Source organism: Tribolium madens, unplaced genomic scaffold (assembly GCF_015345945.1).
Source record: "Tribolium madens isolate multiple individuals breed KSU strain unplaced genomic scaffold, Tmad_KSU_1.1 Scaffold_19;HRSCAF=116;Tcas5.2_LG9, whole genome shotgun sequence".
Taxonomy (NCBI): Eukaryota; Metazoa; Arthropoda; class Insecta; order Coleoptera; family Tenebrionidae; genus Tribolium; species Tribolium madens.
The window spans coordinates 7,805,254-7,830,287 of NW_025400983.1; the positions used below are offsets into that span (position 1 = coordinate 7,805,254).

Here is a 25,034-nt window from a genome sequence, read left to right on the forward strand (position 1 = left end):
AGAATTATACAAGGTGATTCACGAGGAATAATGAGCCTGACCAAATTCTCGATGCAACCACCATTACTCTTCGCAAGTTATTTTGTGACAACTGTAATGTTATTATTCCTCGTGAATCACCCTGTATACAATAATGAAGTTTTAAGTACAGATTTGGTCGTTTCAGGTAAAGCAAAAAATGTTTTTCTTTTGCAGTTTGGGCGTAAAATCAAAGATATTTTTTTTCCCTCTTGTAAACTGAATCCGCGGTCATACTGTAATTTTTTTTATTTAATGTATTTAATGTTACAAAAATAATTTAACATAAAATTAATTGTAATTGTTTATAGAAAATTGGTTTCTGAATTTTTTTGTTAAGTGCTTTCAACAACTGGATCTATGCGCTTGATGCTAGAATCCCTTCAGTCTTTCCGCTGTTTTGCTTATGAGCCGAAATCATAAATTGTGTTGTTTACTGAAATGTGTTCTGTCGGTGTGAGTGATATCGTTGTCGGTTCTTCGTGCACAGTCTTTCTTCACGTGGTGGCCGTTCAGGGCGTCGGTCCGTAATTTAGCTTCGGCATTGGTTCGTGTAAGTGAAGAGGGATTTGACGCTGCAGTTGATTTGGGGGTGTAATAATTCACAGTCAGTGAAGATGAAAGGGTGTCAGAGCAATGTTAGGCAGGAAACGGAAACCGAGAAGCCCATGAGAGCTTAATTCAGAATAACAAGTATATGGGTCCGACAGATCCGGTCGGATTAACGACTTATGCCGGTGATCGATTAACTTATTAGCCTGAAATAATTCAACCCGGTCAAGCAGTGCTCATGAAATTTGCATGATGCGTTAATTGAACGCGAGAGAGGATAGATATTTTGCGATCGTTTTCTCGGAGACAATGCGGATTTTGATTTAGATACAATAAGTTAGTTTATCGACGAAGGCGTGAACGGTACCGTCGTCTTCTGGTGTGTATACAATGAAGCGATACAAAGGATGATGTGCACGTATTTCACCGAGAAAAACACGTACAGTTAAGTAGACAGTCTGACATTAACAAAGGCCCCACGCCATCCTCCATTGTTTAGAGTTTCTCTTGTTTTTAGTTACAATCACTATCTTCGTTCACGACGCCGTATTGAGTTCTACCCCTTTTCTCTATAACTCCAGTTAACAACATTGAAATCGGCGCTCTATCCAATTACCGGTATCACATTTTGTCAACAGCTTTTTGGGCCACAAAAAAACTTTTCTAAAAAAATTTAAATATCGAACGGAACTTTAATAAGGCGAAGTTTTCTTAAGTAAGCAGCACTTGAAAACTCACCGAAAGTTCAAGATTCTTGGGAACCTTAATTGCAATTTGCTCATAGGCCAACCGTGACGGTTGTATACGTCGCAATATATTATCGCGAGAATGATCGATTTTGGAGAGGAAAGTGTGAAAAGTGGGGCAAATTAGAGCATCCTGGATCCGACCCCCTTAAAGCGAGTAGACTCAATTTGCGTCGTTTTGTGAGGGTAAGAAAATGTCTTTTGCGATCTCGGCTCCCTCGAGTGACACCCTAACCGACAAAACGCAAACAAATGTAAAATTTAAATGTTAATTTGGCAATTGTTGGCCGTTGTGCCTACGAAATTACATACATTGATACATAGAAAAATTTCAGATCCGAATTTATTACGGCCCTTTTTCTCAAAGACACGGCAGTTTCTCTTTGATCTTTGAATAAATACATATTCAGGCCGAATACTACAATTTAAGTTTCATCGGAATGAAGATTTATTCAATTTCGCATTTAATATGTTCGCTTGCGACAAATTGCACATGACATAAATGTGGGATGAATGATGGAACAATTAATGAAGTGGCGTACAGGTGAAGTTGCATTTCGCTCGATAACCGAACGAAATGCAAATTCCTGTTGTATTCAACTAATGAAGGGTGAATAATGAGATGAAGAAGTGCTGTGACATACCGTACTCCGCTCTTTGCGTACCTTAGACGACCCTATCTCCCTAGTGGAGATCCCCATCTTCTTGTGCTGGCGTAACTGTACGGGATAAATGATCTGGTAGTAATGAGAGCCGATGTTTCTGACCATCTCCTGGTTCTGCGTGTACTCCCTAAGGAGCCGCTCCACCTCCCCTGCAAAATTACAAATCTCTTCATAAACATGCCACTTGATAAATGAACGGATCTAACAAATAAACACGTTCATCGCTTATATATGTTACTTCCTTCATTATTTCATAAATAACGACCGAAAAGAAATTGCTTTCAAACATTTTTCATTGTCAGACTCGGTGCGAAACAGGAAGGCGGGAGAAGTAAYATAAATTTCGCAAATTTAACAGCGGATGCAAGCCAGCGCAATAATCAAAACTTACCATTATTAGAAAATCATTTTAACCAAACGGTAATGCACCGCAAACAACTTTTCAGTTTTGCAGAAAAATGGCGCTCCGGTGACATCATTTCAACAAGTTAAAATTAATCCCTTCTGAATTAACGCCCTTTTAAACTGAATTTAAGCAACCCTCTACCACGTTATATTTATGTTTTATATACGGTGTGCACTTCCAAGAGTGTAGAAACCAACAACTATAAATTCGAAGTGGATTAAAACACTAGATTTAAACCCAGCGGTTTATTTTTTGAATGTCTATAATAAGTCTTTTAGTTTACCTTTTTCTCAGGTTCCATAAAACCAAAAACTAAACTTTTATCAATTTTTTTAAGACACATATGTAAGTTTCATATAATAGTTTTTAATTTTCATAATTATGGAGCCCTATTTGTGATGAGAAATGCAAAAGTAATGTTTAGAAAATTTGTCTTCTCTTTAAGTAATAATAAAATTAGAGCGAGAGAACAACTTATGTGTTTTTTTTTCATTAAACGGGAAAAATTCCCGAAATTTTTAATCGTTATTAAAAACTTATATCCCCGGAGTGTGCAAAATATCTAATTAAAGTAATAAATTTATATTAAGTGTGCCTACTTTTATAGAAAAGGGAAACAGCAGCTAGCAACTAAAATGGCTGAGTTTACTTGGCGTTTCCAATTTTGTTATAATATACCGCCTTAATTAAGGGCATGCTAATTACGATAAAAGTCAACATAACTGCCTTGAGAAACACAGGATTTCAAAAAGATAATAAATCTTTGAGTTTACTTGTATGTCTTCTGCCAAATTTGCCAAATCTGGTTTAATTAAAGTGTACAATATGCAGAAAAAAAATGTGTGGCAATGCGCTTACCTTTGAGAAGTATAAAAAACCAGCTTATTATTAGCATGCACTTTCTATTTTTATTTGAATTTAATGAAATATAGTAAAGAAATTTTTTTGTTGTGATCACTATTTTCATTTTAGAAGGTTTTTTACAGGGTGTCCCAGCGAGTTGAAAAAGTCTATTAGTGATGTCATGTATGTCCCAAAAATAAAATACGAGACGAACTTGTGTTTTTTAAATAAAACACCGTATGTTTCTTTGCATTTTTGGATGTACCTAGCCTTTTAAAATAATGTTTTTACGCTAAACTTTTATTAGTCGATTTTGCTTAGTTTTAGAAATAAGACGGTTTTTTTTATCCGTTGATTTATCCAGAGATTGCAAATGTGATTAATAAGTGATGTTTCTTCCATCTCATATTCAACTATGCACTTTTTGGCAAATTTTTATTTAATTATTCTTTTTTGAATGTTTAACGTTAAATATCTTTTTCTATTTCGGTGTTAGAATAAGTCTATTCCAGCACCCAAATGATGTCATTTGAGTGCTGGAATAAGTCGTTGGCGGTAATTTAATTTTAGTGACGGATTTTCTTCACAATTCACTTTCAAATGTGAAAATATGATTTATATTTATTTTGTAAAGCCGCCTAAAATTATTCCACATACCTAAATGTCGGCAACCTTCGCAAAATTCTCTAGAAAAAAATTAAATTTTCGTTTTTTAATTTATAAAATGATATAAAGCGGTAAAATAGAAAAAAATAGTATAAAGCACTTGTTGCAGAAGGTTCTTCAAGCACTCATTTGTTCCTCAACTCGCCGCTACGCGGCTCGTTTGGGAATTTCAAATTTGTGCTTGAATAGATACCTTCTGCAACTTGTACTTTAATATACTATTTTAGTTATTGATTATAAACATCTAAAAGTAAATAATTCATTTAATAATCTTTTAAATGCAAAAACTATAAATAGGATATTCCTTTTAAATTTTTTAAGTTATTAAACTTTTAATAAACGCCTTCTTTTTTTTTCTTTGCAAATGCAACACACTAAAAAATGTTACAACCTTATAGCTTGTACCTTCTTCTTTGTGGTAGTAAAAAAATATTTCTAGATGTCTTAGTTTTTGTGTTTTTGTGCCATTTAAAGATTACTAATGGACTTTTTTAACTCTCTGGGACACCCTGTATGTTTGAAATAATTGCAGTTTCTTATTTTTTTTTTGTTTTTTCTCTCAATGTTGTCGTAGAGCTTGAGAATTAATAAAAAGTGTAACCAACAATTTTACATTTTTTTTCCCGAAACGTCATGAATAAACTGTAAATGCGTTAGTTACATTTTTCATTAATTCCCAAGCTCCACAACAACATGAAGAAAAAAAATTATACGTTTGATTATGATTATTTGATTATCTACATAGAACTTTTTGTAAATGGTGAATAGGGGATATTATGCAAATCGGTGCATTGATCCCATTTAGGCAGCGCGAGCATTTTTCGAGCTGCTGAGCTTTGTATGTTGTTTTGCAAAACCGGGATAATTGGGTAGTCAGTGCGTGTTGGTCTCGTTTGGGCGTCATAGGCGTGAAACGTTACCGTCGGGATGAATCCCATAATAGAAAACAACAGTAATAACAGAAAAACGAACAAAGAGAGAAAAAATACCGATGGCTTCGCGCTGAAGAGAAGTGGAGCGAATCATACAGTTTGAAAATAACAAATCCCGCCCATTGTATGYGGCTTTGTTCGATTTGAATCCGGCAATGTTACATTTTGTAGCCGGCAGACAATGCGCACAAAGAATCTCCCGTACATATCGAAAATATGGACTATCGGTGTCGTCGGTAAATCACAGTGTAATTGCTCTGCGCTTTGATCTCGCCTCTCAGGTGATTTACCGAACCGATGACTTCTTTCCGTAATTAAAGCCACCTTGACTGGACTAATCACAAATGATTCCGTGTTGATTGTGGAATTCTGCGGTTTGGTTTGTAAACAGTTGTGGTTACAGCCAGGTAATGGAAGCACTAGAAAAGCTTCGTCCGGACGGATATTAGATTGTTGCTCTGACCGCATGTACTGAATTACATGTCCTGCATGTAGGGACAAGACTGCCATGTTTTATTGCAGCACGTCGACAACAGTGAACTTTAATTACCTGCAGAGTTTGGGGAAAAATTTGCGGTTATTAATTAGACTCGCGAACTTATTATTCATGCAGCGTTAATAATTGCACATTTCCCATTATCTCTCAGAATGACTCCAGATTCGGGAATTTACGAGCCGCAAAAGCACTTGCAAGCTCTTACATTTCTCGAGGAATGTTGAAACACACGATTTTCACTATTTTACTGCATTATTATTACACATTTAATCGAGAATCTGGTTCGGTACAACGTCAATAATGATAATAAAATAAGAATAACGCGAGACTGGTAAAACACTCGAAATGTCTCCATTACGAAGAAGCCCTTCTCAATCTTCGTGAAAATTAGTCACACTGTACTAAATTTAACAAAATTGATGAATGGTGGGATAATAAACAGCGCGCATTTAATCACAGGTGCAAGTATGCCATCACGTCCGCCACCACTTACATGCAACAAGATAAACGGTGCAATTTTTTAATTAAATTTTGAGCTCTTCAGGCACACCGTATAATTAAATTTACGCCGATCGTGTTTTATTTTCGTTCCACAGGTGTCCGACAGTAACAAAGTGGTATAATGTAGATGTACGCAGAGAACAATCGTTAAAAGTGTCACATCATCACGGACTTGTTACAGATGAATGGAACGATTTGTAAAAATTTCAACAGATAGGTTTTACCTAATGAGGTAATTTGGAATATAAAAACTTCCATTGAGTTGAATTATTCGCTAACGACGACAATTAAACTTGGAGAGTGTTCTAAACACCCCTAAAGACTACCGGACGATTGTTCGTGCAAAATGTGTTAATCGTCAGTAATGAGAGTCACTTTTGAGAGTCTGCTAAGAAATTAGTTTCTTTCTAATTCACTACCATGAGTACTTGGGCTCCAGTTGCGTTGCGCTACAAACCACCAGTTAGAATGGTTCAACTGTGTTTCGAAATTCATTTATCGAAAGCCATTGAATAACCATTTTAATTTAATTATTTATTAATGAAGCAAAGCAAATTTATATCCCAAATGCACCGAGCAACTTTCAATATAACAAAAGCGACGATTATGCCGAGTATTATTCTACATAAACTAAAAACCGTGGTTCAGTAATTTAACTATTTGAGAAACTTTGTAACATACAAAACGTCAATTTAATCGTAGTGTTTGTGATCATGTTTTGATTGCCAGTCCAATATATTTAAATGTTATATTTATAATCATTAACAGAATAAAAATCTAATATGTCATATTTTTTAATTGAAAACAATAAATATGAATTTAATTTTTAAACAATCACATTCAGCTTAAGTTAACTATGATAATAAATAGGTATTAAAAAATTTAAAATGTTTAACAAATAAATTGTTTGTGCGGTTGCGTTTTGTGCGTTTAGTTAATAGTTAACAGGATGTTTGTTTCTGAAAAAAACACATATTATTGGAAATCGAATATATTTTAATTTGTATAATTTTATATATTAATTAGGAGTAATATTCAAAAATGAGAGCTTACTTGAGTTTTTTGATGATACATTTGTTTCTAATTTATAAAATTTTTTAGGTTTGTTGATAATTAAATCAAAACGTCAAAATTGTTGGCAGACTCGTTAATAAAATTCGATTTTAACAATTAATAAGTAAGCAAAACCAAGTATACACACTTTTTCTTTTTTTTTGTTTTTACACCAAATATTATTACAAAAAGAACAGTCAACCAGATTAAGTGTGGGCAACCCTAAAAATAGAACCTCTTCTTTCTGTTCGTCCCCCATATCCATGACGAACATTACAATTTAATATGTACATAAATTTAATGTTTTGAATTATAAAAATGTGCAAGTTGTGTTTGCGCTTAGACCATAAACTTGTTCTCCTTGTTCTAAAATCATTACCTATTACAATTTCAAAAATTTCAAAATTAAACAGTAAAGAAAATTCAAGAAAGAATTATTTTTTAAGAATTCTGTATTTGTAATATTAGTAAATTATTTCTTACTTTTTTATATTTTATTTTTACCACTAAAAGGAATAGTTCAAATTTATTTGCTGGCAAAACTTTTTTTGCTTTGTGTTTATTACAACGCAGATAAAATGACGAATTAAAGTTTAATATTTCAAGACGGCTTCTCCTAAGAAATACAGTTTTTGTTCTGCGGGTAAGAAATTGGAATTATATTTGTGTGTTTTTATGTTAGGGATGCTTGTTTGACCAGCAGCTAACATTTTTACTTACTTATTAATGAAAGATATTTTACACGTAATAAGAAAGTTTTGACGAAGAAAGTTTGRTAACTTCACGTCTCCGTCTGATGCATCTTTGCAAAACTGCTTGCTAAGTTTGAAATCTCTAGTCTAGATCATCACTCAATTATTTCRTTCATGCTCTTATAATTTTTTTTATCTGTTTTAGCGACTGTTGATAACGTAGCCGAAACAAATTAATGAAATATGTAGTAATTTTGATGAATTCAATTGTCGGGTCAACATACATACATAAARGAGGTAAAATATTTGACATATGTGGGTATTTTCCGGCTTGTTTTTGTCTAATTTTTAATTCTGGTTTATCGGTAATGTTTGCTGTGGCGTTATTATTTATTCCGTGTTCAAAAACGCGGCTGTTTTTGTTCGGTTTGCGATAAGTTGGAGTGCGCCTGAGCCTTTAGCGGTTTAACTAATAGCAGAGTCGTTTTGTGTCCGCGGTTTTATTACCAGTGGCGGTGGCACCATCTGACGTTCCCTCCGGTCCTGTTTGCTTTATCCTGTCGTTCCGCAACACCTTGCCTGATGTATTCGCAACGCTATTAAATTACAAAACAAGCACCTCTTGTGGCTTTTTTGTCGCTTAATTTTTGCGCTAGTTTTGTTTCCGTTTAATTAATCCGGACGAGAGTCTTCCCTTATTTACGACGTTTTTCCGGTTCATTTCCCCAACACATATTGCCGATAAAATCGACCCCACAGCAAAAAATCTTTCGATTTTTATTGCCGGCGCATTATGTCCTAACGGGGTGATAGCAGCCGCATTGCCTGTCCGCGCCATAAACACAACGAGCTGCTGTTGCGATGCGCCTGATAAGATGATATTAAACATGAATTATGCATAACAATTTTCCTTTAAACAAACAATAATTTATTGTACGCCACCTCTAATGAAAACAAAAGTGTTACATAAATCGATGTAATCTCACAATTTATAAAGTGTGCTCTGGATAATGTAGGTGCGGCCCATTATCATTCGACACCTGAGTTTATTTACGACCCTCGAGATTATTTCGAGCCGATTACCGCAGAAAAAGCCCAGAYTTCTCATAAACACAAAGCGGATTTGGAGGAGATKGGCGCCCAACATGGGGCAGGGAACTGGACACCGTGTGACAAGATTTATCTTCTTGGATTTCGCACGGATAAAACCTACATGAGGTGCTTGAGATTTKCCTCTTGTCTTTTGCTTGGATTTAAATGAAAATTTCCAATACATGGTGTAACAATTGGTTGGAAAGGGAAACAATGGCATGCTGACGTTTGATGATGAGGGGTAATCATTAAACCAATGTTAAACATTAACCTCAAATGACCCGGAGAATCTGAGGTTGTTATGCGTGAATCCCGGTCATAGCTCGATCCTCGGCGATGTTCTTCATTAACACACCTCGGGCAAATTTAATTATGACRATAAGGTTGGACGTTATTGTGTTGTTCTACATCATCTGTGGGGATTTACCCGATTGAGGTTTTTTGAGTTTGATAAAAACCAGTCAGGTGAACGTATCACCGATTGCGTTCAGAATTGAACTGCATTGTACTGCGATTGCGATACCATTCAATTTATGTGCCTAATAGCATAAAAACTGCCCTATTTAAATGGACTCCAAAGCTATTTGGGTCAGAGCATGGACGATGAATGTTTCGACGAGTTGGACACAAATTACTGATCAAAGGGAGGTTTTTTTCTTCCGACGAAATTATTGGAGAGGTAAACATTGATATTTTCAATCAGGAGCTTTGATTTTTGCCGACTGCTCTTTTATGGTTCTGCTCGAACATTTCAACTGGAAATTTTTACTGGAGTTTTTCTCAAGAGCTCTCTTTAAATATATAGCCATCTTTGATATTTACGTTATGTTTCTCTAAGTTTAATGGGAGAACTATAAATCGTTGCGAGGGGGTCGTTACGTTTTATGGGCGCGGTTGGACCTGATTCAATTTTTTGGAAAAGTTACCACACATTGTTGCAGGGTGCTGTGCTGCTGTGCCATTCATGGCGAGATCCTTTACAAGCCGATCAACAGAGTACCGCTTTTGTTTCTGAGCAAAAGGTCGCATAATCAGAAATAATCTTGTTTTCATTCAAAGTACCGACCTATTGAATTTTCGGCGGCTTAACAGCATATTAAAATTCTGTAAAGAATGAGGAAACTTTGTTAGCAAGTTGTTAATATTTCGTGCATTACAAGACTTTGATTATATTGACTCAAAGAGAAAGTTTCGATGTAATATAAAAACTTTGCTGACAACTTGACAAGAGAATATTATCAACTCACTCGACAGAAAATACAGCTGGCGTGAAAACCTTCMCGACCAACGATACCGAGATAATTACAAAATTGTTTTTTGTCGTATGTGTGAAGCAAAATTATTTGGGTTTGCTCATTCAGATTTACATTTTTAGTTTGGTGTTTTATTTTATTTTCACATGAGCTTCATTGTTTGAGGTGTCAAACAAAGTTTGATTGGTAGAAAATGATACAAAATGAACGACAAAACATCTAAATACAGGGTGTATCACACAACTTTACGAGGCTTGCGCCTAATGTACGCACCCAAATATACAAAATTCACAAAACACTAGATACAAAAAATACACATTTCACTCATGACAGTAGTTCTCAAACTAATTAATAGTCATAGACTGCAGTTTTTCAGAAACAATTATCATTTGTGCTATCAAGAGACGACATGAATATGATTCTAGTTTATCTATCTTAATCACTAACTAACTAAAAATGTTGTAATKTTTGAAATGGTGAACAAACTAGAATAATTGAGTTCGTATCGGAATATGTATTATAGATTGCATGTTACACCGCAGGCTTCGTAAAATTATGTGGAACACCTGTATTTTGCGGGAGTAGAAATTTTTGCGAAAGTTAAAGTAACAAGACAAGTTGACGGGAGAATATTAGCAACTCACTCGACATATATTACGGGTGTGTGAGAATCTTTGCCGTCAAAGCGTCAGCGAGTTAATTAGAATATCGTTTCGGATCGTGTGTGACTTTTCCCGAGTGTCAAACAAACAATTTTGATTCGTTTCTTCATTCAGCGACGTGCATGTATTATTAATGCATTTGGGGTCCTGAAGCCTCCGGGAAATTCGCCAATAAATCGCTGGTTCAGGTAATCTCGCGGTAGGCCAGCCACTTCCAGATGAATTAAATATTTGGCGAAGGCACAACTCTCTTTCTGACGGGTAGATTGATGGCGTCACGCGTCTTACGTGATCGCCCGGCAAACAACTGCAATCTAGAAGGCCAGTACGTGCCTGTCCTCGAGATTAGCTGCTTATTGCACATGTCCTTACCTATTAGTCATGTTTTTTCAGGCCGGAGTTGCACCGGAAAACGACAACAGTCGACTTCGGTTCACAACTTTTAACAAGCATCGCTTATTTGACCAATTACCGAACTTTTCCGCCACGAAACATTAAAATCTCAGGTTTGATTTATAGACGACCTGTCTAGAGTTGAGTCGAGAAAAAATGAGGACTTTCCGAAAAGTTTTTTTAATGATCGTTTCGATGACATTTTGATTGGACAAGTTTCACTATTAACGGAGATGGAAGGATGTTCGCCGAGCAAACATGTTATCCGAAAGGATTCGATGTTCTAGGCATAAGTCTAACTTCATCGTTCCAATCTGTTCCGGATAATTGGATCTCCGATCTTCATTATAGTTGTCAAAGACATTCTATTATGTTTAACTTAAAGATTTATGAAGTGCGCACCACGAGGACGACGATGTTGGTCTTAGGTCGGATAATAATAATTGKAGGCAAACAGTGTCAACATGTGAACATATTAATATTAGGTATATTTTAATAAAGGAGGTTTGTTTCCGAACAAAGTTTTGGTGTGAGAAGGTCTATTTTCGGAGAATTATTTAGCGATTTAGGTTGAAGACAACGATGGAAGCCATCTGAGCACGTTCCTAACATTTGGGATAACACCTCACTTACAAATTGCCTAATTCTGGTGTATAGTGTTGGGTCCGATTTCGGTACAACGATTGTCTAGAACCGGACCTCCCATTGAAATAAATTATGTAACCGGATTATATTAAGTTGGATTAAATCGGATACCACTGGATCTCCTCAATTTGAATAATGCCCTTTTGGATCAGTATTTAATTGAACATTAATTTTCAATAAAGGGYGAAGAATATGAYTGGATTTTTTTTGGATTAAAAGGAAGCAATTTGGTTATTGGATTTAGTGTTATTGTCAATACTTTTTTCGGGAGAGAGCGGATCGGCATACAAATCGCCCTTAAAAAAATATGGTAGAGTAATGCCTCAAAGCYATCCATAAATATTAGAAACCGTAATAATCTTAAAATGCTACCCGAGGGTATTCCATAWGGCATAAAATTCCTAAAAGAAAAACCATCGTCGAAACACGAGTTAGATCATTCAAATCGGATTTCTGTAAGGTACAGAGCTCTTGTTCCACCTGTTTACCGCAAGTTGAGTTTATGAAAGCCTGGCAGTGAACGTGTTTCGGGATTAATTCTATAATAAACCTCCTTATCCGAAGCGAGTCGAGTGTTAGTCAACTCTCCTGGAAGGAAAATAATTTACGCCCGACATTATTTTATTCCATTTTCATGTTAATTGGAGTCCCACTAGTTTATTGTCCAAGAGCCCTAACTCAATTTAAATTACACAACTGCGACAAGACGACTGCAGAGAGAGTCAGCCCTCACCGCTACAACGTTTATAAAACCATTACCGAGCAAGGATAGGCGAATCAAGTGCGGTTCTGGTACATTTAGCAAAAGTGATGGACGCCGTTTTCGTGCATTCTGTATACGACTCGTGCGGACATAACTTATTAGACAAAATGAACATCCGCCAAATAGTGTTGCTGTGATTTCGRTAAAAATCTCAGAAAACTCACAGCAAACAACTCAAACATCAAAGAGAAAGAAAAGTTGTTAAGGGAGTGTATATGTACTCACCGGCCGGGCTTTCTTCGATCCAAAATGATTCATCCAAGGTATAATCGGCTTCTGAAATGGATAAGGAAAGTGCATTAGATAAAAGCAGTCAAGACTAAGTGTGTGTCAAAAAAACGAACAAAAATGTATACAGCGTGTGTTCAAGTGCAATAAAACAAGTTTAATACTCGCTTTTACTGTGGATGAGTCGATGAAACGTACAACGTGATTGCAGTTGCACTTTTCAAAGAAGCCATTCGAAATATTATATAGACAAAGCCAATGTCKTCATACACGAAATCTCACGAAACACACAAATACATCGAATATGTAAACTGTATTGATTCTTGGTACAGCACATTGAAGATTTTAAAGCAAAAATCCTAATACAGCCAGATTCAAGCATATATTTGAATACGATAGCAAATACACCGACTTTACGTCTCATAAATTTCTCATTTCCCATCAATAACTAAAGCATACTAAAGAATTCTTTTATGGAAATGTAGTTTTAAACGCTAATACCCAAACACTGGAATGGAAAATCAGCTTTTATTTCGCTTTTTACTTCTCTGCGCCAAATCAGACAAGGCGGTAATAAAGAGAGGAAAGTGTATCTTTTCTTCTCCTAGGTGGAAGTTACCGTCGAGACAAGTCTCAGGCAAAACACACTTTCCTCCAGTGTATGGCAAAGTAAATTTTTTACCTCCCAGAAAGGGTAATTGACCACTTTCCTTGTCGAAATTAAGGTGGAAAAACTTACTTTCTTTTAGGGTTGAAAGAAAATTATTTTAACACTTACCGTACTTGTATCTAAAAAAAGTTTATTTTTACAAGCAGATATATACTTTACTTTTTGTGGTTTTTGTTATCAATCATCTTTTAGTCCTTGAATATTTATAAAATTCTTTTTGTGAAATTTTAAACTTAATTTTCTATTTTTAGTATAAAATATTTTTCTTAGGTAAATGTAGAATACATACCTACTTGCTAAAATTTATGATTCGATAAACGATTGTGTTTGTTTTTTGATGATGACAAAAAGTTTAGATTTTTGCAAATCCTGTTGTTTTAAACTAGATTTTGATTAACTAAAAATTAATTTTAATTAATTATTTTGTTATTTTGGAATCGRGACAAATTTTGCCCTACGTAATAAAAATAATGTATATGTTTTAGAAACAAAAAAAGAAAGAAAAAAATGTTATAGGTACCACGGCACTGGCTTAAGTTTATTGTGGATAGTGGTCCTCGAAAAAACAAAAATCCTTGCTTTCAGGCTTATTGTAGCCATAACCTTTTGATTATGCTCTTAAAACATAAAACATAAATTACTATTACAACACCTTATCATTCGTCCAGAAAGTAAATAGTTTAAACAAAAAGCGTTTGTTTCCATACTTGTTGTTTATACTGTGCGTAATAAAATAAAAGAAAAACAAGAACAAAATATACGCTCATGAAATAACTTAAAGTTACTTTTGTGTTGCAAAAGAGTTATTCAATTGTAAATTTGCGACAACTAGACTTTAGATCTCCTAGGGTTTGGTTATATGTTTTACATACAGGGACATTTTTTTATTAGTATACATAACCCTATGTATACTTTTAAAAAAACCGGGTCAATTTCATAGGGTAGGTGACCAACATTWCAAGCTTTTAGAGGGTACTAAACATTAAAATATTCAAAACGAAAATTTTGTGTCAAGTTTGTCAAGTGTCAGTCTTGAAATTTAAAGCGCAGCTTTATAAAGTTAATGCCATTTGTGTGCCATGTACACCAAAGTGGARCGGGAGATATGGCCGCATCGCATGGCCCCCACAATCGCCACACTWGGCACCTAACGATTTTTTTCTTTGGGGGTATTTAAAAACGAAAATTTATACTAATGTTCTAATGCAAAATTTAGAAGAGCTGAAAGAACGTATTCGTACAGAATGTAATAATTAATATAGATCCTGAATTTATCAGGAATGCAATGGCTTGGTTTTCAAAATCTCTTGGGTTATTGTTTGGAACTGCAAGGATAGCATTTTGAACACTTGCTTTAATTATTTAATATTTTTCTTGTTTTGATGGGTTTTATTTTTTTCAATTAATATTTAATTTTTTTATTTAACGCCTTTTAAGCCTTTGTAATATTGGTTGCCTATGCCTAGACTAACTGCTAATTGTAATAGTCATAGTTACATTGAAGTTGACCCGTTTTTTTTAAGTATACAGGGTGAATATAAAGTATGGAACCAAGCGGTTTTATTTTTAATCATTTGCCTCCGGAAAATAATAATTAATATAAATTAAAGTAATATAAAAAATGTGATCGTAATTTCAGAACGAAATTTTGTTTTGTTTTTGAGTTATGCGATTTTTTTTGTCAAAATTGCAATTTATGTGAAAAAATTTTTTTGAAAAAATTAAAAATGAAGCAGATAGTTGTAATCCTTAGAGTATAGCTTTTATGAGAAAAATGATTTTATAGTGGGTTGCCATTTAAAAAAATATTTTTTTGTAGAACTCAAAAATAAAAGAAAATTTCGAAAAATTTTATTCTTGTTAAATCATCGCATTTTTATAGTACTTTAGCACTCCTCAATTAGTTTTTTCAAAAAATAAATAATTTAAGCAAAAAACGTTTGGTTCCATACTTTTTATTCACCTGGTACATAGGGCTATGTATACTAATAAACAAATGTCCCTGTATAACACAGTTCTGTTTGATTGTTTTATAAGCATTGGAATAATCAGAGCTGCWACGGGTAGAATTCCTCGCCCTTATATCGTTTTAAAGAGAAATCCCATCGCCTAAATGCCCCAAAATCCGTAAAAAATAACTTTGGAAGCTGTTATGGAATTAAACGAGTTTGCTGAAAAGCTCCCGTTTCTCGGATTCTCCAGGAATCGGTCCTGTAATGAAATACGTGAGCGATGCTGTTTTTTTCATTTGTCACGTCTCGTGTCTTGTATGTTTCAAAATTCATTGGATGTTACGGTAAGTAAGCAAACAGTTTAAGTATTGTAAATAGATTGAGTATTATTTGAGCGGCGTGTAACGATAATCTGACATCGGACTTGATGGATCATTTTGAACATTAGTGGCTCAATGGCTGCGAATCAAACATGCAAACGTGATGTCTCGTTTCTAAAATGGCAAACTGACCAATTTTCGAATTACTCAATCCAATCTTGAGCCTATTTGGGAAACTGTGCAAGGTCTGCTGTAAAAAACCGGGACCAATTTTACCAAAGCTTGGATAATGGGGATCAGGACGATGTCTTTATCTAGCGGGGCATCGCTGATGGAACATTGCATACGTGACCGGATTACAGTTATTACGTTTTAACTCTGTTCACTGATCTGATGCAAGAGATATGTTGCTGGGGTGGTTATGTTGAATGCAAGCTCTTTGATGGTTCTAAATGACTTCATGAACCGAAATTTAAAAACATTTTTCATTAAATTGGGAGAAAAATGACCACTGGAACTAATGGACGGTCTAAATGGCTGTAATTAGGGCCAGCATTAGAAGAGTGCTTATGGCACACGATCAGAAATGTTGAGAAGTCGTTGAAGAAAATTGCGCTTCATTTCAATAAAATACTTGTCAATTATCGGGACAAAAAATGACGAGGAGAAGAATTGCTCGAGATAAAGCTTTAGGCTTTTTGCAGGTGTATTCAGCAGGTGCTTCGTATTCATCTAGATTTGTCCGTTAAAAATAAATCTGCTTGTAATATTCCTTTTATTCATGTTTTACGATTACGTAACTTTATTTTTCCGCGGAATTCTAATAAATCCATTCGTATGCAATCTCTTTAAGTTTCGGTGGAGTTCTTTATTTCCATTACCCCTGAAATTTATTAGCGTCATCATCCTTTTACGGTTCTAGTTTACATTTTTGGGAATCCCTTCCGATGGTGAATAAACTCTGTTGTTAGTAACCTTGTCGTAGGTATCTATAAGTTTTCTAAGCCGTTATAAAAATAAATGAGCTTCAGATGATTAGAGTTTTTGCGACTTTATTATTGTTGTTGGTAAAGCGAGTGTGTATTTTGTATTTTAAAATAAAGCCGGGAGGAGTTGAACTTCTTTAGTTCGTAACTTTGTTACAACAAATGTAAATTCGAGTCTAGAAACTTTAAATTAAAGCGTGGACGTGATGTATATCAAACAGCTAAGCAAGTACGTCGCGTCGCCTGAATGCTGTTGTTGTAAGAAAAATTTAAATTAAAATGCAACGATTAATCGAATTAAGGAATTCGACTGATGAGAAAATAAATAAATAGGAGAGCGCACCTCAAAGTAGAATGTTCGATCGATCTAGGAATTATATTGAAATTCCTGGCGTTCCATAGTCAATTTAAAGCATTGTTTTACCATTAATGAAGTATCTTAACAATGCTAACTTACGTGTCATTCTTATTATTGCCAACTAATTTGATGTCAATTGTCGTCACAATGCGCAATTGAACTGAAAATAGCATCGCTTTATAAAGTCAGCGAAAAATTTACGTCACTGAATGTGCACTTCCAATTTACCTACCATTTGCATTCGCTTTCTACGAATATAATAAAAGGAAAACGGTAAACAATTTTAGGTTAACAAGGTTTTTATTACAACTCCGAGACTTGGTTGTATGAATAATTCCGAACGTCCTTATGTAATATACTTTGTATATGATAGAGCAACCCTCTGAGTTTAAAATTTTTATGGAAGGAGAGTCTGTCTGAACAAGTTGAAAATTTTTAAATGAATTCCTCCAAGTTGGTGTAACTCGTGGAAGTTTCACGCAATCGGTTGCGATTCATGAATATTTTTCGCTGATGTAATTTAACTACTATCACTTGAAAGTATTAATGTAAATCAAGTGAAATTTTTCCAAAATTGTGTGGACAAAACAAAATGATCGAAAATRGCAACGAGTTTTGGTRTTATATTTAAACACGAGGGATCTTAATTATGAGCTTGTTTATTGAGGACGGGATTTATGTTACTTTAGTCCGCTCGTGATGTTATTTATGTGTGAATAACAGAATAATTGTTGTTATTAACTTAATGCGCTCTGGAGCTGAAAACTTGCGCCAATTTAGACACGAGTTACATTAAATCTAACTAATTCCACGAAATGCAGCGCTCACTGCTGACACCGAAACAACAAACGACGAAATTACAACAAAACAAAATATTTTCGTGTAGCTTCTGACGACGAAATGAACCGTCTCGATCCGGTTTCGTGTCACGTGACGGGAAAAAATAACAATCAACAAAGTTTAGATTGTAATCCAGTTACAGCCTTAACCTGCAGCTTGCCAACTTTGAGTACAATATTAACGTCAGCTATAATAACTTGGATATRAGCCAGTTCTTGCATCTTCATTCCCCAATGCCAAAACTTGCCTATTTGCAATTTACATGTGTAATACTAGGTGGCGTTRGTCTTAACTATTCATACTCCTTAATTGTCAGTATGGCTATATAAACCAACGACACAGGTTTTCCAAGAGTTTRCAGCAATTGGAAAGTATGTATGTACCTCCAATATCAAGGGTATAGAATGAAGATACTGTATTTGGTGTAAAATACACCCAAAAACTGAAGTTTGAACAAATTACTCTGCAAAGTTTGACTATATTTTTTTTTTGCAATAAAGTTGAAAAAATTGGTCATTAATATGTTATTAAATACCAAATTTTTATTTTACAATATTTGTAAAATAAATATAATTATGTATATTTTTCAAATTTCTTCTAGGTCAAAGCGAATGAATTCATCTTCAGAATTTTCAGATTGACACATAGATTTTAATGCTCTTGTCGGTATTTGCTAAAAGGCGCTGTCGAATGTTTTATTTTATATCTGTTAACACTGAAACTTTTCGAGTATCTACTTTCTGTTAAATTAAGTACTTACATTATTATTTAAATTAAATAGACTTTCAGAAATTTTAGTTGTCGGACTTAGAACAATGAGGTATTAACTTAATAACGGGTAGTTTTAAGTATTTCAAGATTCTGCTATTTAATGGAATTTTGTTTTCTTCAAGGAAAAGGAGATAATTGTCCAAAAATGCGTCACAATGCGGCGAAAGTCTGAACGTTTGACGCCTTTGTAATTATAAAATTATTTTGTAAATTTATATCCGGTTGGTTTAATTTGAATGCAAATTCGTGCGGTTTTTCGCCGTTTTATACAGCTCTTTTAGTAGCCATTTGTATGTTTATGTAGCTCTTGCGTAATCAGGATTACCAACTGTCCTAACTAAATTTTTATTTCTTAACGTAATAAAAAAGTTCCCGCTGCGACATTTAAAAGCATTTCAAAATACACATATATTTCATCCGGGGTCGAATTCAATTTGAGGGTAGAAATAAATTAGACGAGCATAACAGCGGTCACTTAAGAGGTTTTTCAAAGGATTATTGGATTCAGGGATGGCACATGCATTTACGTCTATTTACGGGACGGTTTCCGGTTCGAAAAGTCGCTCGGATATCYAACTGTTTGGCGTAAGGAATTATGGCTGAAAGCGATGCACACGAGGCGTTGCACTTAATGGCAATCTAAAATGAGCACCGACGCGAATAACAGAAACGCTCGCGTTACGCCAGTATAGGAATCTAATGTACCTGTCGAGGGTTGAGTAGGTGATTCATAATACGCTAAGATGTACACAATCCTATTATTCCGACTGGCACGGTTGGCAATCCTGAGTGTGCTTGGTATTCAAAGACGGACGTTTGCAATGATGGAACGAATCCGTCTTCACCCGAGAGGTTTTTACTGGACAGGTGGGTCACCGCACAATTTCATGATCTAATTTTGCCTCCAGTGATATTCACGCCCGAAGGTGAACATAGTAAGTTTTAACAAATTTATGTGCTGATCAATGTTTCTTTGCAATTAACTATAAAAGCAATAGCAAAAATAAGTGAGAACAGAGTCATTTGCTTTATTGCACCCTAACAGCTGGGTATCAATTCCTAGCCCATAAACTGTTTAAAATCCGTTACAGTAGGTCAAGATTTTGAGATTTCTTGTGAGCAGAGGGGGACTCAGGAAATTGCTCGAGTCGAGAAAATTGTTCTTTCTAAGAAAAAATATGCTACAACCAATAAAAACACATTTTTATTAAAAGCTCTACAGAAATTGTCTATTGAATAGCTTAGTTTTCATACATAAAGTTTTGCATAAAGTGAATGCGGCCCTGGAAACTAGCCCATTTGGTTAAGTTCCCACATATTTTTATTGGGGGTTAAAATTGCCGGTAGCCGTCTTGTGGGTTTACCAAGGATAATTACATCCATAAAGCAATTGACTCTGTTCTCACTTATTTGTAAAAGTACTATACGAGTATAACACTATAAGACGAGTATAACACTATAACACTAACACTACAGGGTGTTTCACACAACTTTACCAGGCTTGCGCCTAAAGTACGCACCCAAACATACAAAAGTCACRAAACACTAGATACAAAAAACACACATCTAACTATTAAATTTTTGGAAACCCATGACAGTAGTTGTCAAACTAATCACTGACTCATTAATTGTCATAAACTGCAGTTTTTCAGAAACAATTATCATTTGTTCTATAAAAAGGATTCTAGTTTATCTATCTTAATCACTAATTAACTAAAAACGTTGTAATTTTTGAAAGGGTGAACAAACTAGAGAACATTATTCAAATTTTCCAAATTTGTAATCGAGTTCGTATCGGAATATGTATTATTGATTGCATCTTACAGACGCAGGCCTCGTAAAGTTACGTGAAACACCCTGTATAATAACACCATCTGTACGAATCCAATGGAAAACCTTTGGGAAATCTTTAATCGTCATGTATTACGATAACAAGCAAAATTAGACAAGACGTACATTAAAAATGCAGAAAAACAAGCTAACAATTAAAAAAAATTGATAGTATGATGATTTTAAAGTTGATTAGAAGAAATAAGACAGCAAGATATTACTACTACTAAGTTGTAGTATTCGCGCACCAAAAAAATTTTGTGTTGTATTGTTGATTTATTGTAACCTCGTTACAGTTTTAAGATTTTTATCGTCGTCTTTATATTTTATTAGGCCAAAATCGTAAACTTGTCAATTGTTGACATATTTAATCAAATATTGATCTGGCACACAACCAATATATTTTTCAGCTTAAGAAGCGCAATATCAATAGTATCATTGTTTTAGACATTACATTGTAATTCTTAAAATGCCAAGTATCCAAACTTGCTGTGTTCCAAACTGTGGACAAGGGGAGAAAGAGAATGTTACTTTACATCAATTTCCAAAAAGTAGAAATCAAAAGAACGAATGTATTAAGAGAATATTTGTTATGTACGATCGGCAATATATCACCAAATTCCGTGATTTGTGGAAAACACTTTGATATAACGAGCTATTATAAAAACAAAAAATTGTTACCAAATGCAGTTCCATCCTTGCTGTTGATTTATAAAGAATTACTCGTTTTCAGATAATCTCTACCACTTCCATTAATTCAGAACGTAAGCCGTTAGAAACGCCTGCACAGTGTCTCCAATCTCTAGATTCATATAACAAAAATTATATAATTTCAACTCCATTTCAATTTGATTTTGATCAACAAATCTATTTAAAAGTAGGTGATATTCATGATTTTGATTAAAAAAATGTTCCAGATGCAAAAAGTTCGGAAGAAAAATGTGTCTTGTTAGATAAAATTCAAAATTTAGAAAAAAAGTTACAGGATGCAAATACATATAAGATTTCAAAAGTTGAATAAGCTGTACGAAAATCAACTTGAAAAACTAAAGAGAATGCATGAAAAAATTGACAATTACAGTAAAGGTCAACATTGTGTAGTAAAAATTGATGCAAAGGAATAAAAGGCTCTGTTTTTACTTGGGCAAATTTATAATTATTCCCTAAAAAATCCAAGATGTTCTGAAGTTACAGTACGTCATTGTATTGCCTGAAGGTACATTTCCTTAAAAAGTTATGAATTTGCAAGAAGCTTCATCCAAAACAACTTTAAACAGTTATACATACAGGAGATTCTCAAGGAGTTTTCTTAAAGCAAAAAAATAATAGAAAATAATAGAGAACTAACTAATAGAGAATAAAATTAATCCTTGTCTTTTTTATTCGAAGTATTGAAGAAATAATAGAGGGTTATTGCCATTTTAATGTTCTTGTTTTGTAGATTAAAAATAACTATCTAACCCAAATTTAAATCTTTTTTTATTCATTAAATATTTGCTTATAAAATGTTTTTGATCTAGTTCTTAGAAAACATTACAATCAATAAAAAAATTATACAACCAATAAAACACAAAAGTAAATTTTTGTATACAAAAAATTATCAAAGTTTCAAACCAAAGTATACAGATTCCATTGGAGCGCGGACTCGTCGCTCCCCCAACGGCCATTTTTTTGACATTGAATAAACCTTTTATTACTGTTAATCAACGCAGATGACGATTTTTATAATRCTTTTTGAAAATTATTGAATCAAGCTAGTACTGGAATTTACGATTATCCTCGCGTTAACGAATAAARTTCTAGCGGMCGCAATTAATTTGTTTGAAAAGCATTTTATTTTATGTATGACAGATAATAATCATTAGTCGAGCGCACTCGTATTTGGGACAATAAATATAACGAATGTTTATGTAGAGTTTTATCAACTGCATGATGTTTTCCGTGTTGGTTTGACGTCCGTTGTCGAAAATAATTATTATTGTTGACGGATTGCTGTTGGTGAAATTTTCAAGCGTCCGCTCTCAATTAATTAAATATTGCTTCCTGAACCAAGCAAATGGTASTCTTTACTCCAGTCATTAAATCCACGTCCACGAAAAGATTACGTAGTGGCTACTTGTTGCTTGATTATTTTTTCCGTCGTTTGGGCTCTCCTCACGACATAAAGTCGCCGTTAAGGTCCACGTATGGCTTACCGTCGTATCGCGATAAGTCYTTTTGAATATTCGCATAAAAACCCGTTAAATGGACCGAATTAAAGTTTCATCCGCACTTAAGTTCAAATTTCTCGCGAATTTCCGTCGACAATTTAGCGACGGCTTGCGGTCCGCAAGAGGTACCTTAATGGTAACCATCATTTAGCAAGGGAATCGTGCGGTGGAGATGACTCTTCGTCACGCGGCGTTTTAACGGCCTTATTAGGCGCGTGTGTGTTCACTTGAAAGTTTTAACGGCCGCGTCTTTGGCTTAATTAAAACCGACGCTTCCACCAAAGGTTCGATTCAGAATCCAAACGCTTTGCCAGTCTTTCACACGGTAAAGCGTAGGAATTCTAAACCGAAACGTGGCTTTCCAGATGACACCAACACGAATCGTAACGGAATTGGCGGGCATAAACAATTCAAAAATTAATCACGAGGGTATTGATAATTAAAAAATTGATTTGTTGCGTTGCTGCTAAAACAAACACAATGGACGGGTCGAGAGGAGGCGCTTCGACGTGAATATAAATTAAATCAAATTTCTACGTGATCGGCAAGCGACGTGTCACCGCACCAACGATTTAATGGGGGCCCTTTTAAAGTGACAAAAATGTCACACGTCAAGTAATTTTCAAACTTGCTAATCTACTCGACTAAAATCTACTAGAATTCAGACTCAGATGCACATTTTCGCAGCGACATTATCAAAATTGACAGGTGCATCACACTTTTATTCCATCGGGACACGTCCGACTCAATTTACAGAATTCTAGCCAAAATGGATTCGCAAGAATACCATAGATGGCACAACTGCCGATATCTCACGCTTGATAACTATCCGCAGAACTGTATATATCGGTGTCGGAGACTGTCGTGGTAGTTCAAAATGTTTAAAATGATCAATGGAATAGCCCAACGTAATTACGCAGCGTTGACAATGGCTTTGAAATCCGCCGAAACGCGCATGGCCAAAACATGCATGTAGGTTGTTTGAAAGTTATCCTAATTAATCGACGCAAAGTCTGTTTACCTTAAACAAGAACCTGCTCATTACTAGAATAATCTAATTTGAGATTTCTGCGAACAAGATTAATTACCGACTTACCTGCGCCGTCCGAGCGTTGATTTCCAATAGGATTGGTGCTGGCGCTTAATTGGCTTGTTGGAAACGGCGCGAAAAAAAACATTAGCAGTGGAAATACATTTTCTATCTACGATTCGGATTCGAAATCGAGTTTTGTGTATGGAATAAATGCGATGGCAGCAACCTCAGAGCGAAATAAAGAAAATCCAGCGATGCAAATAAATTTCCATACGAGTTGTCATTTTGAACTTCTTGAACTGGCTCTAATCGAACCAGAACTAACAATACTCTTACGTTATTGTTAAGTTCAAAGTTATTATTGCGACACAGGTGTACGCTGTTCCGCAAACAGTTTCTTAATCAGACGCGTTTTGATTTTTGTTTGTCGTTCCGACGGGTGTCTTCGTTAAATATTTATTCATAAAGGGAAAAAGGAAAATCGTAAAGTTTTCGGCCGTACGGTCGACGCCTTTTAATATTAAAACAAACCTAAATTTAACTGGAAATTCAAGCTGAACGAGATTTGTTTGAGTTATTTTTTAATGAAACGCCCGAAAATTCTGCAAACTTCACCGAGCAAACGGTTGACTTTAGAAAATCCACATGGTAAGTATTGTTTAAGCAATTTTTTTTCGATTTCTATTCTAAACGATAATTTCCTCTCGGGAAATCGCCAGTCCTAGAGCTCTGTTGATAATTTTGCGTGATATATAGCGAATGTGTCACTTATTTCCCGTAGTTTCCAACTCGTTGCAACTGCTCTCTGATAATCACTGTTTTTCCTAGTTGGGGAATATATGGACAAAAGTTCGGTTCAACGGTTCCATAAAAATCAGCGGTTTTACAAAATCACCATTTGGGAAGTGAATTATGTTCATGCCACTTTAGAAAATTCAATTTTCTACTAATCTGATTACTAAGTGAAATCGTTTAATTTTATCCGAATTGTTGCGGCAAATCAACGAAATGAAAATATTTTACGAGGGAATTAATTTGATTATGATTGACCAACATTTCCAGGCAAACCACAATTTTCTGTACTTGAAAATCGTGTTCGGATTGAAAATTTTGCACTTTGTCTCTATTTTTATTCTTTCGTGTTTATGGTTTGATTTACAATCTTATTTTTGGTCCATTGTAGATCGACCTTATGTATAAATCAGCATATGTGAATATTACATTTTTGAGCCGGACGTTTTTTCTCTTTTTCTTGTCTACCGAATTCATTTCAACAATTTTAATATCTTGGGTATAAAGTCTGATTTCCATCAGATCCCATCAATATCAGAGAACGTTAATGGAGTGGAAGTAAACTTTCTTATAAAGAGTTATTAAACATTTCGCGAAAGCAAGAAAAGCCTATAAAAACAGATGCTGGGAGATGCGAGCCGCGTGAATATCGACCCGGCGAATATT

General features: G+C 34.7%; 1 protein-coding gene across 11 annotated transcripts in view; it reads right to left on the bottom strand.

Annotated features, from left to right (window-relative positions):
- The window catches only part of LOC123009304 (disintegrin and metalloproteinase domain-containing protein 11), a 160,489-nt gene that overhangs the window by 49,341 nt on the left and 86,114 nt on the right, over nucleotides 1-25,034 (bottom strand). For 9 of the 11 annotated variants that reach the window (XM_044405548.1, XM_044405532.1, XM_044405522.1 and 6 more), the window contains exons 2-3: nucleotides 12,604-12,654; nucleotides 1,961-2,130 (exon numbers count right to left, since the gene is read on the bottom strand). In XM_044405548.1, coding sequence (XP_044261483.1) covers nucleotides 1,961-2,130; nucleotides 12,604-12,654 — 221 coding nt within the window. Of the gene's footprint in view, nucleotides 1-1,960; nucleotides 2,131-10,188; nucleotides 10,239-12,603; nucleotides 12,655-25,034 lie in introns of those variants that run through there. The other 2 variants (XM_044405540.1, XM_044405581.1) reach the window with 2 other exon arrangements.